The sequence below is a fragment of the Tursiops truncatus genome, chromosome 3, assembly GCF_011762595.2.
Source record: "Tursiops truncatus isolate mTurTru1 chromosome 3, mTurTru1.mat.Y, whole genome shotgun sequence".
Taxonomy (NCBI): Eukaryota; Metazoa; Chordata; class Mammalia; order Artiodactyla; family Delphinidae; genus Tursiops; species Tursiops truncatus.
Window position 1 is genome coordinate 134,078,142 of NC_047036.1, and position 18,202 is coordinate 134,096,343.

The following is an 18,202-nucleotide window of genomic DNA, read 5'->3' on the forward strand; positions in this document are numbered from 1 at the left end:
GCTGTCTTTCACACCATATGGTTAATGGTGGTGCATAGCAATTAGCCAGGCTGATTAATGGTGAACAGACTCTAATTTTATGCTTATAATTGAGCCTGCATTTGCACCCCTGGTGCAAATTCAGCACATCCCAACTTCCACTTACAACCGGCAAGAAATCAAGAGAAATAGGATGGTGTGGAAAGTGAGAATGTTTTTCCTAAAGCCCCCTAAAGAGCATCAGATTTGCAATTTAAAAGACTGTTAGCCACACAATAGATGACAGGCTTGTGTAATAGGGTCATGGCGGCCTTGTAAACAAACAGTACCCCTTACACATCTATAGGCAGCCAGGAAAACCATCATCTGTAGCATTAGCAGGATGACATTTTGAATATGGCTCTTCCCTCTTAGCCATGCAGTACAAACATCATTTGCCTTCAGTGGCTTGAGAATTTTATTTTTTGCTATTTTTATGTTTCTAAAATATAGAAAGAACGTCAGCAGTAAAGCACATCAACCAGCATCATAAAGTACTTTGGACCAATGAATTTCCAGAACAAGAAAAATATAAATTGCATTAACAGAGTGTAGGCTTGTGTGTGAAAGGCATAATATATCTTAAGTATCTTAAGAATAATTTCTAGCATAGTCCAAACAAGTACAGATATGAGATGCAAATCTATGATTTATAGATATTAGTTGGCCTATTGGTTGAGATCCATCTTCCTGTCTCCTGTTTGCTGGAATCACATGGAACAGAATACGGAAAATTCATTCTATCAACATGCTAATTGTGGGAAGACGAAATAGAGATATGGCTGGAAAAATAGTAATACAAAGGAGGTCTTTTTTTAATGCTTTTCAAAATGATTTTACTCATTTTATTCTGAAGAGCGCAGCTCAGCTTTAGCTGTGCAATTGTTGTATACAGTATGACACTAATTTTGCCTAATAATATCTTCTACGAAATCCATGACCATATTTTTGGATTTTGTTGCTGCTTTAAAGTTAGAGAGAAGCAACCTGTTTTCGGAACAATTAACAAGTTTTACAAATCACTAAAGTGAAAACTTGTGAAACTCCTGTATATTTTAGAATAATATATTCGCAGAATGTTTTTTAAAAAGGAGAAAAAGAAATTTTTACATACATATTACAGATATAGAAGAAGTTACTACTTGGGACTTCACTAAGGAAACACATTAATCTCTTTTCTATCTTATTTCCACCTGTAGAGTTTTCAGATTGCTTTCCCCGCAAGTCTGTGGGCAGCAAATAAACCCACCCATGCCGAAGCAGCAGCTGAAACTCCTAAATGGTTTGGTCAGTAACAGTCAGGAGCCAAGCATGCTTTGTGCCAGGAGAGCCTGCGTGGCTAACAAAGCAATTAGTAGCCCTTCCCTGATGCAGAGTGTCATCGTCATGCTTTATCCAATTACTCAGAATATATCAGAAGCAAAGTGCCAGTGTTATTTTACAAAGAATTAGAATCCTAAACTGCAAGTTACAAGGCTGTTCTCTGGTTTACTCTCTCCCATGTGGAGGGTTGGCTGAGGCCATGGAAGTGAATGTGGTCTGCTTGCCTGGTTTCAAACGTAGCTTCAGACAAAAATAAAGATACTCATTTGTGGACAACATGAATGTTTATACCTTTCAGTGACTCATCTTTGCCATCCTTCCAAAAGCTCACTACATTTAAGAAATGTTAGCTACATTGTCATAGTTATATAAAAGGTAACTAAGATTAAGAGATCAGATGTTGGGTTGGTGTGGGGAGGAATGATGCCTATGTGACCGTACGGACAGTCACATTGTTAAGTGGAAGAATTAAAAAGGGGAACTATAACTTTCAAGTCTTATCCAAACAGAGGTTTCTGCTGACCTCAATAGAACTCTTATTTTACTAGCAATGCAGTTGAGCACATATATTAACACTAGAAGGGTTATACTGTATTTTACTCAATTGAAAGGAAAAAGGAGAGGGCACTGCTTTGTGTCCATTAACAATGCGATATCAAAATTGGAACGTTTGTTTTTTAGGATGAAATCTAATAAATAATTGAGAACCACTGTGATGCCTGACACTTTACTACCAAATACTCACATCTAACAGTTTTTAGATTGTCTAACAGAAGATAAACATATACCCAAAAATAAACCTGAATTCACCTAGATTTGAGATACAAATTCATCTTCTCTTTGCTAATTAAAGGGAAAGAAAAAGGTATTTCTTACCTGCACATGATTTCGTGTGTGAGCAACACTCGGCACATTTCTGGGTTCTTGTCTTGGCCTTCATACACTATGGCCTGTAAACAAAGGCATGATTTGAGCTAAGAATGGAACCAAGTAGCAGAGGACAAACTACCACAGTCAAATTCTTGACCATTCACCACTGCCGCAAGGCCAATTAGCTTTCAGAGCCAAAGGCCTCACTGGGCTGATTGTTTTAAGACAGTTGTTAAGGATCAACCCAAATTGAGTGGAAGGGGATATGTTCCTCTCTGTCCCATCAACCTCCTTATTATAACGCACATCTTTGGATCCTTGTATGAGATGGGCTTCTGTCGTCAAGACAACCACAATTCTCTCTTCAATTCAGAATAAAAATAAATCTAATCAATGGGGGAGGAAAAACCCAGAAGGCTTAGCAGATTGAGATACTAGTGATTTAAAATATAGAAAAACACATGGATTTTATTTTTAAATGATTCGTATTTGTCGCCTCATTTTACTACTTCCAACTCCAACATGTAATATTCTAGAGGTAAGTAGTAGAAAACAAGTGAGGGTATGGTTAATGAGTCCATTCACTGTCTTGAGATGATTCATCCATCAGGGGAAATCCTTCCTGCCTACAGGTTGAAAACATGTGCTCTCTGGGGTGTATAACCACCCAAACAGTAATACTCACCCGCATATGCGGGGGGACAGGCAGGGTTGGGGCAGGGGGAGTTAAGCCATAGTTATCTCCCTCAACTAAGAAGAATTACATCTGACTCTCAAAATTTGGAGTCCCAAACCACCTCACCAGCCAAGATGTTTTTGTCTGTTTTTAGTAATATGTGTACAAACATTTTCCTTAAGGTCACCAGGAAGTTTCCTTGAGACCTCTGCTTACTGGAAGATCTACATGTTAACACCTGGGCCAAAGAAAAGCTCACAGCTATGGATAGAGCAGGGCTCTGCATGGGGATACATTTTAACTAACTTAACAATGTAGCACTGCATAGTACTAATATAACACAGCTGCAAATTGTTAACAAAATTACTTTCACACATTCAGATAACTCTCAATTTCTTGGTGATGAAACTACTTAAGTTAACCAGAGACTATCCTTTTTTTATAATACACAGAAACTGCAGTAACTAACTTATAGTTGGCTAGAATGTGCTTGTTTATGAACCTGAGACTTTTAGAACTGTAAATGATGGAGGATAGCTTATGACACTATGTGTGCAGACCTGCAGACCTTCAGAGCAGGCTCTGACTTTTTTACCTAACTCCATTACAAAACAAAAATTGCAACAAATTTAAAAATGACAGAAAGTACCTGCATGGGCTTCCCTGGTGGCGCAGTGGTTGAGAGTCCGCCTGCCGATGCAGGGGACACGGGTTCCTGCCCTGTTCCGGGAAGATCCCACATGCCGCGGAGCGGCTGCGCCCGTGAGCCATGGCCGCTGAGCCTGCGCATTCGGAGCCTGTGCTCCGCAACGGGAGAGGCCACGGCAGTGAGAGGCCCGCGTACGCAAAAAAAAAAAAAAAAAAAGTACCTGCATAAGGAGAAAACATTTTCTACCATTGGGCCATCAAAAGCATTTATATGGTTAGCCTGTTATAACCCTACATTTTTTTTTTCCCCCTTACGCGGGCCTCTCACTGCCGTGGCCTCTCCTGTTGTGGAGCACAGGCTCCGGGCGCGCAGGCTCAGCGGCCATGGCTCACGGGCGCAGCCGCTCCGCGGCATGTGGGATCTTCCCGGAACAGGGCACGAACCCGTGTCCCCTGCATCGGCAGGCGGACTCTCAACCACTGCGCCACCAGGGAAGCCCAACCCTATATTTTTTAATGTTTTATTTTGCCATAATTTTAGATGTACAGAAAAGTTGTAAGGATATATAAAGAATTCCAAGATACTCTTTCCCAGGTGCCTCAAGAGTTTACATTTTAGTAAATTTGCTTTATTCTTCTTTCTTTCTCTATTTTCTTTTCCTGAACCATTTATTAGTTAACTGCAGACATGCCCTAAATACTTCAGTATGTATTTCCTTAAAACAAGGAATTATCTTACATAACCATAGCACAATTATCTGAATCACAAAATTAACATTGATACAATACAATAATCTAATCTAAACATCTGAGGTTCACCAAATACCCAATAATGTCCTTAATAGCAAACAACAACAACAAAACCAACACCAATCACTGCATTCAGTTGTCATATCTCCTTCAATAAGGAATATTCCTGAGTCTTTGTATTTCATGACATTGACATTTTTGAAGAATATAGGCCAGATATTTTGTAGAACATCCTCAATTTGGGTTTGTCTAATGTTTCCTCAGACTTAGACTAAAGTTATGTAATGCAGGGCCAGAATACCACAACCATGACGCTGAGTTCTTCTCCCTGTATCACATCACACTGTCAACTCGTTCCACTAATGCCAGTAAACTCTGACCATTTGGTTAAGGGGGTGCCTGCCACCCATCAGAGAGCACAGCCGGATTTGTGTACCGTAAAGTTACTACTCACTTTAAGTAATTCATAACTATCTTCTGGGGAAATCATCTAGATTATGTTAACATCATATTATGACTTAAATTTTCACCCATTAGTTTTAGCATGCACTGATGATGCATTCCTGCAATCTTAAAAGACCTTTTAAATACCCAGGAAGTTGCTTTACTCGAGAAAATGCATTAAGTAAATTGAAAATGTTTTCAAAACCAAAACTTATATCTGCCTGCTTTATTTACTACAATCACTGCTTTAAAAAATCAGAGACACTGTAAATAACTGATTAGATCTCATACATGGTGCTAAAAATTCTATTATGCATTTCTGAGAAATCCTATTATCACTACCATTTTGTGTGTTCTCTTAATACCCCTGAAAACCTGTTTCAACTTTAGTTTTCTGTCATGCTAAACTAATTCAAATAACTTGGTGAATAAAATTCATAGGTATTAATGGGGTTTTCCTTCCTGTTTAAAAAAAAAATTGGTTTTGGGAGGAGAAAGGAGTATCAATTACATCAGACCTTCTCATTTTGACTCTTTCTAGATAATACCAATATTATTTTTTACTGAGGCTGCTGGTTCCACTGAAATCAGTGGGCCCATGATGATACTCAATTAAAGATATGCTGCAGTGAAAATATGTTGACACCCCCCCAAACAGTAGATGACCCATGGTCTCCCAGGTATCCCATGTTTTTGTCTTTGGTGACTGGACATCATTTGTTGAAGGCCCATGGCCTCCGTAATACATGTCTATCAAATGTCAACCTGCCACTTCGCTTCTGGCAGCAGAGTCAAAATGGAGAATCTTCTCTACATCAAGCATAGAAAAATGAAAGCATGAGTCTGGATTTGCTCAGAAATAGTTAAACTCTGGGGACGGAAGGAAGCATGAAGTTTCTTCTGTCCCTTTCCTTGGGGCCTCAGCAGAACAATACTTTTCAGCACATAAACACAGATGAAGAAGTGCTTGCTGCTTCTGTGACTTCTGAAATAAAAACAAGTGAAACAGAGTCTTCTCCCTCTCCTAAGGAGTAGAACTAAAATTCTGGAAATAGAGTAATCTAGAACCTCAGTGTAATAAAGTTAGCTACACAGTGAAACTCTGTCAAAGGCAGCTCCACCTCCAACCTTGCCTAAGCAGTTTTTTTTTACTGAAAAAGCTTGTTAAAACACACACATGCACACACACACACACACACACCACACACCACACACCACACACACACACACACCACACTATTATATAAAAGTATGGTCCAAGAAATCGACATTCTGATGAGATCCAACATAGGAAAACAGGATAAATCTATTTTGATGAACGTCTTCAATGTAGAGTGTCAACAATAAAACAGACTTTTAAAAAATGCCTACAAGTTCTCCCTCCAGCTTTCACACATATCAAATCTCTACCATGTACATTTAGTGCACACGTCAAGACTGGTTCACAGTTCAGCAAACCCAGACTTCGAGCCTAAAAGGAAAGGGGTTCTCTAACACCAGCTTAGGGAGAAGTTTCTGCTTCTTTTCCCAATTTAAATATGTGCCTCTGTGCGGTGTGAGTGAAGCTCATTGAGGCCGGATCAGTTGGGAGATCACAGAAGCATATAAACAGCACTGACTACTTTAAGTGAAACCATTTTAATAGACAGCTGGTCTAGGACCTAGACAATGGAACACCAAGAAGAAGGCTTATCTTCATCCTCCATAGTAAGTCATGCATCTGCTCACTGGGAGGAAGGTAGTCTGCTGTGAGAGTGACAAAAACAACAGTGGTTTAAAGAAACCAGTGTGTTCATCAGCAGTAAGGATGGGAGGCCTGTTACAGAGATGGGCGGGAGCGGGAGAGAAAGCATATCAAATACATTATTTAAATAAATGATTTGATGGTGAAGCAAGTTGAGGTTTTAACCTAAGAAACAACAAAAACAACAACAAAATACAATAAAATAGAAAACGATGTTTACATTAATCCTGCCAATGCAAATAAATCCCTTAAGGTGGCAGGAATGCTTGTACAGGAAAAAAAGTAAAAGAATAAACAGCACAAACTTCATCTCAACTTTAAAAACCTGGTGAAACTGATAAACAAGTTGTCAAAACTTGACATATTTGGAGCAGGTTTATTCTTCTGATATACTAGCCTCCCTTTTCTTAACGTTCTCCTCTAATGAGCATAATGGAAATATCACAATTATTGTTAATACTTTGTTGACTTTCTGATTGAGGTTTTTTTCAAGAATAGTTTTTTATAATAACAAAAATGAAGGAAAAAATAGGAATTGTTAAACTTTCACATCCTTACACAACAGTGCCAGAAGGTTTGCTGTGAGAGGATGAAATGCCATCAGTTTCAAATGCCCAATTACACATTAACCTATACCAACTTCGAAAAGAAATCAATCAATAGAAAAAATCTGCCTCTGTTGCCACTGTTTTAGAAAGCATCTTGTGAATTGTGGTTCATCTCCACTTTTCTAAAATATCACTGGGTCTTAAAAGTTAATTGAAACTTACTATGGATAAAGACCACACAGTAAAACAAAAAATAGATGGTGAACTTACACAGGGATCACACTTCAATGGGATGCCAAAAGAAATACAGAGAATTGAGCACAGTTTTCTTTGTTTACTTTTCTAATAATTTTAACTCTTTGTGTTCCATGCAAAAATAAAGTGAGCAAGGAGAATACTTTTGACTTTGGTTCATTAAAATCTGAAAGGTTTTTAGGAACAAAATGTTTTCATTAGGAGTCTTTCTTGGTTTACAAACCAACAATCGGAGACTTGTCATCATTAATTTAGAAAGACAGAAAAAGATAATGAAAGGAAAGAAAGAAAGAAAAAAAGAAAGAAAGAAAAAAAAGAAAGAAAGAAAGGAAAAAGAAAGAAAGAAAGAAAAAGAAAGAAAGAAAGGAAGGAAGGAAGAAAGGGAGGGAAGAAGGAAGGGAGGAAGGAAGGAAGGAAGGAAGACAGGTAGATAGGTTACCTATAACTAACAAAAACTCCTAATTTTCCATTTAAATCAAAACAGTAACCTTGAAAATACATCACTCTTTTTTCCAAATACAAAATAAAAGGCTAAACCTAATTTGTCACCTTAAAGAATACATTCATGAATGTACAAAGTATCTCCTTCAACCAGAAGTAAAGTGTCCTATAAATACAGACTGTCGACACGACTTTGGCAGCAAATTACCAAGAATCAAAACTAATAAAAAAATATGAACACGTACATTATCAACATGCTGTAATATTAATCATTACTTTCGACCACCAAGTTCCACTTCTTGTCATTAAAATAAAAAAAAGTGTTAGCTAATGCGGTTCAAGAAATTTCCAGTATGTGAGGGAGCCTTAGTTAAAAATTAACCTGTGACCAAGAAAACACTACAAAATTGACGTTTCATAAACAATTGTGTCAAACAGCAATCCAAAATTAATAGTGAAATAAAATAAAAAATTATTTTGCTTCAATTAGCAGCTTAGCTACTGGTGAACAAATTACAAAGATGTAATTTAAGCTCAGCAGCTAAGCAGGCCTGTTTGCAGAACTGAATTAGGAAAGTTGCAAAGGAATGATATCATATTCAGTATGCTGTTCAGTTACATCACAGCCCTGAATAAAAAGAGAATGTGTACCAAAAGCAGTTAGCTTCAGAATGCATCTTTTGTGTCTCAAAGAAATAAAATCTCTCATATTATTCAAACACCAAGATAAAAACTGAATCAGTCTAACAATATCATGCAATATTTCTTTTTCTAGCAGTAATAAAAGATATTTCACTCATACGATAACTACATTTACATCTATATTAGTAGATACAACTGGTTTTGTCAACTCAATGGGGTAATAATAGTAATAATAGTAAAATAATAAAAGCAGCTAATTTATTAAGCACTTAATGTATGCTAGTCACTGTTCTAAGCATTTTCCATGTATGAATTCATTTAATTTTCACAACTGAGCTTCCAGGTAGGTGCTACCATTACCTCAATTAGTTTCCAAATGCTTACATATTTTAATAACTAAGACCAAATCATTCTTGCTCAACAACTATATAAACAATTCACCAACATCCAGACCCTCCTTCATTCCTCTCAGCAATATAAGTAAAGACACAAGAACAGACTATCCGTGTAGTCATACAAGTTCGATAAATGCATCACTACTAATACGTTCATTTTTAATGCTGTTCAAACATTCACATGGAAACAGCTCTAGCGTAAATATCCCCGAACAAATGGCTGTATATTATCCAGGAGGGAGCAGTTGGACCGCCAGACTGGGAAAGTACTAGGCCATCTGGCTCCGGCAATCTCTCCAAAACCATCAGCTTTGTTTTCACCCCCAGACTCCAAACAACACATTTTCCACTGTGATGAGTTTACATTTTCCCAAACACAGGTCCTGATCATGCATAAAAATCCCAAACTTCTTCATTCCTCTATGTGCAAGGAAATTCAAATCACCTGCATTTTTGACATGTTACCAAAGAAGAGAGAAAGCTGCTAAAATATGGCTCCTAACTATAAACTTGCCCTGTCATTGCTTGTTTGTTTCCCCAAATACATGAAAGAACCTCTCTGCTGGCCTAGTTGAATTCCTTAGGAACTTATTGATACACTAAAAATGTGTTTATCTACCAATGAAGAACCATGAACAGAAAGGGTTGTTAATCAAATCTACATAGCTGTGGCAGGACATGATGAAACAATCAATCGGAAAAAGTGCACTTGCATCAATAACTTGAAATACCGAGAATATCAAAACAAATATATAAAGATTAGCTGGAAAGAGAACTATGACAGCAGTTCTAATTATTGTACCTTAGACTTCCCACAGTGCTGGGACTTTTTAGGGGTCCCCTCACCATATCACCTACCTTCAAATCCATACACAAAAAGATTATGTGACTATTATTTTTCCCTTTCCAAAAAAGAGCTTTGGTTTGGGGGCAGGGAATGTTTTGTTTTTGATAACTTTATGGAATTTGGTACTCTTTCTTTGAATTATAAAAATGTCCCTTTTTTCAAAGCAAGATGGTAAGAGGGCAGATAAGTTAAAGGTTGTTTTTTTTTTTAAAAAAAAACTATTTAAAGATAACTCACTGAAGCAATCACAGAATGTAATTATATCTCAAATACTACAGGAAAATCTGAACTGAGGCGCATTAAAACTCAGACCTCTCCCACTGAGTTCATTTGAGTTTCTGCAGTAGATACCATTTCTGGATGCAACAGCCATCAACTTCTGGATCCTACAGGCCTTTTTGCATGCTCACTAATGGAATACCAAAAACAGCAATGACAAAAAAAAAAAAAAAAAAACCCTATTTTTAGTCCAGCTAAACTTGGTTTTGCAAAACCCTTCCCAAAAGCAAGCTTCTTGTTTTCTAGCTGGTGGACAAATATTTTAAATATAATTATATCCTTAGTGTTTTATAAGAAAAGCATAGGGATAAGAGGGCTCAGATCCTCACACATTCACTTCTAATAAAGCTTTCCCTTTCCTGGTAGAGTCAAAAATTAAGAGTCATTACCCCAAATAGTGTAATGAGACACTTTGAAAAGGTGTGAAATACTGTGTCATACCAATACATCTTGGTTGATTGAGTACATTTCTGTTTGATCTCAAAGCTGCTACCTCTACCCAAGATCACGAACATTCTATGAAAATATAAAGTGCACAGCTAGTTTTGAATTTTGCTTGCCAAAGATTCCCTTCAAGTCTTAACCCCAACTTCTGAGTCAAAGATATGACATCACATACATAAAGCTGCACCTCTGATGTGAAAAACGTTGCGATAAATAAGCAGCTAAGAGAAGACACTTGAACTCTGCTTAGATACTCCCACTGAAACTTATGATGTTATTAGAACTCATCACATCACTGTAATTATTCCATTCAGCACTCTAAATATCAAAATCCTGAGTCTATCTACCTGGAATAATTTCACAGGGGAAAAAGAAGTAAGCGTTTAATTGGTCACCTTATGTCAAGACTTACTTCTGATTGAAGGGGTCACTGCACACTTAACTAAAATAAAAAATTTAAGAAACTTAAAAATCAGACTTGGCATTTAATTATCACAGAATAATTTCAAGCTAGATGAGAATCCACTGTTTTACTCATCAAAGGTAAAACGTAATAATTATGTCACAGCTAAGGAAAGTCATGCTCTTCGCGCTGATCTGCTTTTTGAAGACTATTGTATTAGCTGTGTACACAAGAAGCTAACCTACTTCCCAAACTCTTACAGCACATAATCAAGGAAAAAGCAACCGGATAACGGGCAGGGATTGCCTTTCAAAGTAAAAGCTACAGAGAAGGCATTAGACAACTATTATGAAAGCAAACAGGTATGCCTGGAAAAATCTTTTTTCTTGATATTTTTAGACTAAATTCAGATAATTACTAAGCCTTTTTTTCAGGTCGCTCCCCACCAAAATATACAATTGCCTACATTTATAATTTTAACTTTCAGTGAGATGTCACAGTATGGCAAGTAACTCTCTTATACCTGCTATTACTACACTATATCTTATTCTGGTCCCACTCCCACCCCCACCACCGATAGAATTTATGACACCAAGCAGTCAAAGAATGCCTTAGCCAAAGTTTTTCTTAAGCTCTATGACCTTGTTAGTAAAATGATATTAGATGTATTGCTTTATAAAAATCAAGATTATTCTTCCAACTTAGAAGAGTGTGTAAAGTCAGTTCATCTCATAATGGGAAGATCAATTCTTGTGGCACTTTTGGTTTAAGGGGCCTAAAATCAAACATGTCCTAATTTTGTGCGCCTTACAACTGTTCACTTCATAGAGTTGCCGATAATTTAATATTTAAGTGGCCAATGTTTCACAGGCAGACAGGCCTTACATACTGGTTTGTGGGGAGTTTTTATTCTTTAAAAAATAAACTCTAATAAGTACATAAAGAATATGTATTAGAAATCATACTTTCCCTCTCCCCCTCCCATCTTTTCTTTCCTGTGATGGGAATGGCAGGAAAAGATACCCAGGGTATCAAAGACAATTTTTTAACAACAAAATTCCACTTAAGACATTTTTGTTTTGATATCATTTTTTTAAAAAGTTACTGAAATAAGGCTTTTGCATTTTTTGCTTGGCAGGAAAAAAATTTAACAAAATACAGAGAGTCCAAATCAAAGGGAATTATCCTATGTAATGATCAGAACCAGTATAGTAATAATAATAAAAAACAATAATAATACCAAGAGTAAAAGCATAAATGTGCGTTTACTCTGAACTATCAACTAAGAAATAAAACAGATCTTTAAGAAAGTCAAATATTTTAGGCTAATAACTTGAAATAGATTTCAAGAGATATGTATTTATCATTTTAAAAAATACATGTCATACCCTCATGCTTTTTACTTGGTTCACAATGAAATAAAGGTAAAAATTACAATTAGCTGTTATTAAATTGGTTCTTGCTGAGCAGATTTTAAAACTCCCAACAGCTTATTGACGTGCATTTTGTACAACATATTTAAGCCATGGGTATCTAAAAACATTTTTTAAGTATGCATGTATTCTCTAATTTGAAACCTTCCAAGCCAGTATCTATGAAAACTACATCCCTTATTTTAAAGGGAATATTTTTAAATCGCAATCAAGCAAACCAGTTTTAACCCTCTCACTAAATTGGTGGTCAGTACACATGGGTAACTTTTCTCTTTGTTCTGATTTCTTTCTCCCACCCTATAAAACTGTCTCCTTTTTTGTCACAAAATCCTCCAACTACCTAACCAGATATTTAATTCTTAAACTTTTTCTTAAAATTAAAAAGAGAAAATGTTCCTGCCCCTCGTAAAAACGTCAGACCTCTTTTCTGACTCGGCTCATAATTGTATCTTTTGAACCATAACTCAACCTTAATGTATACTGCTTGGCACCCGCGTGTTGGGAGCTAAAGAAAACGCCGTCTATGTACCTTTAAGACCACAAGCTCACTCATGCTGCCTGGCTTCTTGCCAAACTTGGAGGCAAAAGCCAGGAGGATTTTTGCAAAATATCTTCTAACAATTGTCGCTCCGTCTTCCAACACTACCACCACCACCATCTCTTTTTTAAAAAATGTGTAGAGTGGGTCAAGTGCGCTCTCAGACCATCTCACCGTTTCTGGGGAAGCTGCCTTTGCCCCTCACCCGCTTCCTCTACCTCTGCCTCCCGGGGGAGGCCCTGATGGTTTGGGTTTCACTAGTTCAGCCCGATCTGCACGAGGGTCTCTGCGCACCTTTGCGCCCCTGGGGCTCCCCGGCCGGGTCAAAGGAAGTTCAGCCCATATTCTCCCCACGCAGCACTCCGCGTAGTCTTAAATCACAAGGTCTGAATTTCCCTTATAAAGAAGGAGACGTCGAGCCATCTCCTCCACGCGGCGAGTCAACGTGCTTTTGGGCATTTGGAAGGCTGCGCTGAGAGCGCGGTCCGCCCTGGCATTGAGAGTTCGAGTCCCAGCCCTCCCGCTAAGGAGTAGCCAGCTTCTAGACTCTCCCAAATTTCGCGGCCGTAGAGTCACCCCCGCGGCGCGAATTTAAGAAACTTACTTGTTTTGTCATGGAGTCAATGAGGCGAACGTAGAAATCCTGCTCCGTCCTTATTCCTGGGGGAGGGGCGGGGGACAGGGGAACGAAGGAGAATTAAGTGAGAGAGGATCTGCAGGAAACAAAGAATGGGGCTCCAAGGCTGATGGAACTCCGACTGTCCCGGAGAAGCAGCCAGGACCCCCTTCCCCAGTTCCCGGAGAAGGGCCTCTGGCCCAGCCCGAGCGCATTTGGAAGGCGGCCCCACCCTCAAGCACAGCAGCTGGGAATAAGGCGGACCCCCACCTGGGTTCTCTCCCTTCCCACGGCTGGAGTCCCTCTGCGTGCTCTCCGGGAGCCACCAAGGCCCTGACCGCTGTAGCCCCCTGAACTCAAGGGACTTGGGCATGAAGTCTACGCTAAGCGGAGGAACCCGGCCTTAGGAAGGGGAAGAAGAAAGAAAGCAGCCCAGCGGGGGCCAAGGCGCCACACCTGGACCCAGGTACGCGTCCGCTAATGCCGCCGCCCTCGAGCCACTCAGGGCCTCCTCAGGTGAAACCTCTTCAGGAGAAATTTAGGAGAGGCCGTTTTACCCCGAGGATGGCGGACGACTGAGCTTTGCTCAGGGTTCTCGTCCACCTGAAGCTCCCCGCGCCCCCTACCCTCACCCGGAGCCCCGGGGTGCCGGCGCAGACCCGACGGGAACCTCACCATTGCTGTAGAGGAGCTGGAGCCGGTAGTGAATCCCGTTATTGGTCTTTTCGCTGTTGGCTTCCTGGGTTGCAGCAGGACGCAAAGACACAAGAGACGCAGGAGAGAGGTCGGCGTGAGCTAGTGGACAGACTTCGAGGCAACTTTCCCCAAGCAGGGACCCCTGGCCTGGGAGCCGGACAGGCCCGGGAGCAGCAGAAATTGTGGCCAACTGTGATCCCTCTGCCGCCCTCCCGACCCTTACTGCTCCCTCTAAGTTTCTAAAAAATTCCGTGGGGCTCGCACGGGAGATCCCGTTCCTAGGGCCTGGGGGCTCGAGCTTGGGCCAGCAGAGGCAGGAGCCACGCGTGGTCGCGCGGTCGAGGGCGGGCTCATCCCCAGGGCCCTTGACTCTGGAGTGCGAAGACGGGCTCGCCTCTCTCCATCTTTGGGGACTAAGCACGAGCTTTTTTGGAGCAGAACCTCAGGAACTAGGAGTCCGGGTTCGCCCAGAACGGGAAGTGGCTTGGGGGACCCCGCGCGGGAGTGTGTTATGGATGCTTTGCACTCGCGAGGAGCTCGCCTCCCGAAGCGCCTGAGCCTGCTCCCCGGCTGGGGGCGAGGGGCAGCGGCGCTGCGCCCACTTACTTTTTCCTTCTCCACGAACCCCACAAAGGCTGTCCTCTCGATCTCCACGGGCTGGCCCTGTCTGTCGTAGAGGGCCAGGACGAAGTGGAAGAAGTTGGATTTCCGCAGATTGGAAGGCGGCTGCTTCTCAAAGTGAGCCCGGGCCAGACCCACCCCGCTGCGGTCAAAGACGCAGAGTTAGACGGCTAAGCGGGACAACAACCGCGACCCCTTGTCACCTCTTACACACGCGCGAACCCTCAAACACCTCTGCCCCCCCAAAACGCCCTGTGGGCTCCCTACACGCCCCCCTCAGGCGCCCCGGGCCCACCCGGCGACGGGACATGCGTGCTCTCGCCTGCCCAGTCCTCCCCGCCGAGGACCTGCGCGCCCCGCGAACTTGACGAAGAGGTGTGAAAGTTTTGTTTGGGTTTTGCGCAAGAGATAAAACGCTGTACGCGTTTACTCCGACCAGACGCGCGCTGCGTGGGGAGGAAGAAAAGTAGCGGTGCATGAGGTGAAGCGCGATCGTGGAATAAAGCCGATCGTTTACAACTTAAAGGGAGGGTGGGCATGGGAGTTGGTTCTCGCCACTCCCTCGAATCTCCCGTGGGCAGGTGAGAATGGATGGGGAACATGCTCAGCTCCTCGCTGCAGCAGCCATCCTCCGGGAAACCTCATGTGCTGCCCCCTCCCCGCCCCCGGCCAGCCGCGGGTGCCCGGCCTCGGGAAGCTGTCTGTCCCCACCCCCACAAATAAAGCATGTGGAGAAAAAGGATCTGTGGGTGGAACTCAGAGCAGTCAGGAGTGGTCGCTGTGGGAAAGGGAATTGGGTGTTTTTTTTAAAAGACCTGTCCTGACAAAGTTTCGCTGTTCCGCAGAAATCCTCACACCCTTTCCAGAAATCCTATGGATAAGGGCTGAGGGTTGAGCGCGCCCTCCCGGGGGCTGGAGCCTGGGGCACCAGGGGCGCAGGGCGGCCACTGACAGCCCGACCTGCCCGACACAAGGGCGCGCACACACACACACGCACGCGCCACACACACACACACACTTTCGCTTCTAGCCCAGTTACCCAACTCACTCTTACTGCCAACCACCCCCATCCTTATTATCATCGGGGATGGGAACAGTGTTGTGGACACTTGTCCCCAGCCCGGAGAAGATGAGGATGATGTAATTAGTCATCTTCATTCTTCCCTTTCCGCCCTCTCTGGGCCGGAGAGAGCATGGAGCCACAGATCTCCCATTCCCCCAAGCCCAGCTGGTGGCCTAAAAAAAGGGGGGGGACCATTTCTCACTTGGGACCAGGAGTCCCCAGAATGGGTACTGAGGGTGCCCAGGAAAGTTCCCCCGGGTCAATCTCCAAAAGCAGTGCCTCTAGGCCATACAGCCTAGCATGCAGGAGCTGAGAGTGGCAGAGGGGCTAGAAGAGGCCATGGTCATAGATGGCGGGGAAGACTTTTAAGAGACATCAGAATTAAAGTTAGGAGTTGCTGTTCTTCGGGTGGACCAAGAAAAACTGAAAGCTAAAGGGAGAGGGAGGGAGAACCAGAGAGGAGAAATAAGAGATGATTCTAGGGGGAAATTGAAAGAGAAAAGGGGAGAGAAATGGAGTTAAGAGAAGGAAAAAGAGGAAAGGGGAAGAAAGAGTGAAGAAAGAAGAGGGAGGAAAGAGGAAGAAAGTGAAGAAAGAAGAGGAAGGAAAGAAGGAAGAGGGAAGGAAAAGAAAGGGGGAAAGAAAGGAAATAAAGGAGGAAGAAAGGAAGGAAGAAAGGAAGGAAAAGGAGTAAGGAAGAAAAAGGGAGGAAGAAAGGGAGGAAAGGAAGGAGAAGGAAAGTTTTTTAAAGGGGGGAAAGAAAAGAAAGAAAAAGGAGGAAGGAAAGGAAGAACGAAGGAGAGAAAAGGAGGAAGGAAAGAAATAGAGAAGAAAAGGCAAAGAAAAGAAAGAAGAAAGAAAAAGAAAGGAAAGAAGAAAATAGGAAAGGAAAAGGAAGGAAAGAAAAAAAAGACAGGCGGCCTGAAAAGAAACAGCAATCACAGAAAAACACAGATATCCAACATCATACTGGTGAGACGCCTCTTCAGGCTTAAAACAAAATGAAAACAGTCACAGACCAGGCAGGGAAAAGTGCCGGTAAAGCGCGGGCTCCTCGCAGGCAGCTCCTGGCTCTGCGGCCGCAGGCAACCAAGACAGAGCGGCCGGGGAGAGCGGAGCCCCGGAGACGAGCAGAGCCGAGCGGCAGACGCAAGAGCGCGGCCCGGCCCCGCGGCGGCGGCTTCCGCTACCACCTCCCGGCTCTGCTGCTCGCGGCTTGCCTCCCCGGCCGCGGTCCCCGAGCGGTACTCACCTCTGCGCCGCCGTGTTGGCGTCCAGCACCCCGGCGCCCTGCATCCACGTCCGCACCGCGTTCATGCCGCTGCCCAGCGGCTCTTCCTTCATGCTGCTTCCACTCCGTTGGATGCTTTCCTGAATCCCAAACATGAAAACAACCTTTTCTTGTGGAAAATCTCCTCCCCCTTGAAAATTTGAAAAAAAAAAAAAAAAAAAAAAAAGGAAAGAAAAACGCCAGCCAGAGATTTTTTTTTTTTTTGAGTTGTTGAACTCGCGCTAGAAGATCAAGACGGGCTGGAAAGCAAATTTTTTAAAAATGTAAACCTTCGCTCAAAACTGAGCGATAACCCGAAGGAAAAAAAAAAAAAGGAGAGAAAAAAGGAAGGGAAAATCCAACAAAAAGACCAAAATTAAAAAAATAGAGATGTATGCTTGGCTGTTGGGGGTTGTTTGGTTGGTTAATTTTTGGTTTGGGTGCTTTTTTTTCTTTTTTTTTTCTTTCTTTTTTTTTTTTTTTTTTTTTTTTTGTAATGATCACAGGCCGGTGGAGGACAGGAGGGGCTGGAGTTTCCTTTTGTAGAGGTACCGTTCACTTGAAGAAGCAGGAAGAAAAAAAAAAACCCTGATGGCAATTTAAGAAACAATAGACTCAACTCGCGCTGCCGGCTTTGCTACTTCAAGTGTCATTTTCCACAACCAGGCAAGTTTTTCCTCTCTCTCTCTCTCTCTCTCTTTTTTTTCCTCCTTCTCTCCCAACCAAAGATGTTTCTTTCCTTTCAGTGCGTATAGATGAGGAGGACGCTGGTTGCCATAGACAGATACACCAGAGAGGGAGAGTGGGGTGGGGGGAAGGGGGAGGGGGGTAGGGAAAGACAGAGAGGAAAGGAGAGGAGAGGAGAGGGAGAAAGAGAGAGAGGTGGACCCTGCTGAATGGAGATTCTGTTTTCTCCTTGCTAAAATAGAAGTGATTTGCAGGCTTTCCCTATGGAATCCAGTTTGACTCTCCCCAGAGCTAAACACAAGCACACTAACCCCAAAGGGAGGAGGCGGGGCCCGCGCGGCAATGACCCGCCCCTTCATTTGCATAACGTCATCCTTCCGCCTCGCCTCAGCCAATCGCGGCGCAGGAGCCTACTGGCTCTCAGCACAGGGCCACGCTCCCTCATTAACATCCCTCTCCGGGTGGCGCAGGGGAGCCGGCCAAAGTTCCTCGCAAAGTGGCGCGCGAAGGATCGCTTAGTACCCGTGTCCGAGCTGGAGAGGAGCGGGGCT

The 18,202-nt window shown here is 42.4% G+C and overlaps 1 protein-coding gene across 4 annotated transcripts in view; it reads right to left on the minus strand.

Moving 5' to 3' along the window:
• Positions 1 to 17,945, minus strand: part of EBF1 (EBF transcription factor 1) — a 394,775-nt gene extending 376,830 nt beyond the window's left edge. For 3 of the 4 annotated variants that reach the window (XM_033853521.2, XM_033853519.2, XM_033853517.2), the window contains exons 1-5: positions 16,947 to 17,945; positions 14,617 to 14,773; positions 13,990 to 14,053; positions 13,303 to 13,358; positions 2,218 to 2,291 (exon numbers count right to left, since the gene is read on the minus strand). In XM_033853521.2, coding sequence (XP_033709412.1) covers positions 2,218 to 2,291; positions 13,303 to 13,358; positions 13,990 to 14,053; positions 14,617 to 14,773; positions 16,947 to 17,080 — 485 coding nt within the window. In that variant the 5' untranslated portion in view covers positions 17,081 to 17,945. The remainder of the gene's footprint in view (positions 1 to 2,217; positions 2,292 to 13,302; positions 13,359 to 13,989; positions 14,054 to 14,616; positions 14,774 to 16,946) is intronic. The other variant, XM_033853518.2, reaches the window with a different exon arrangement.
• Positions 17,946 to 18,202: the final 257 nt, after the last annotated feature.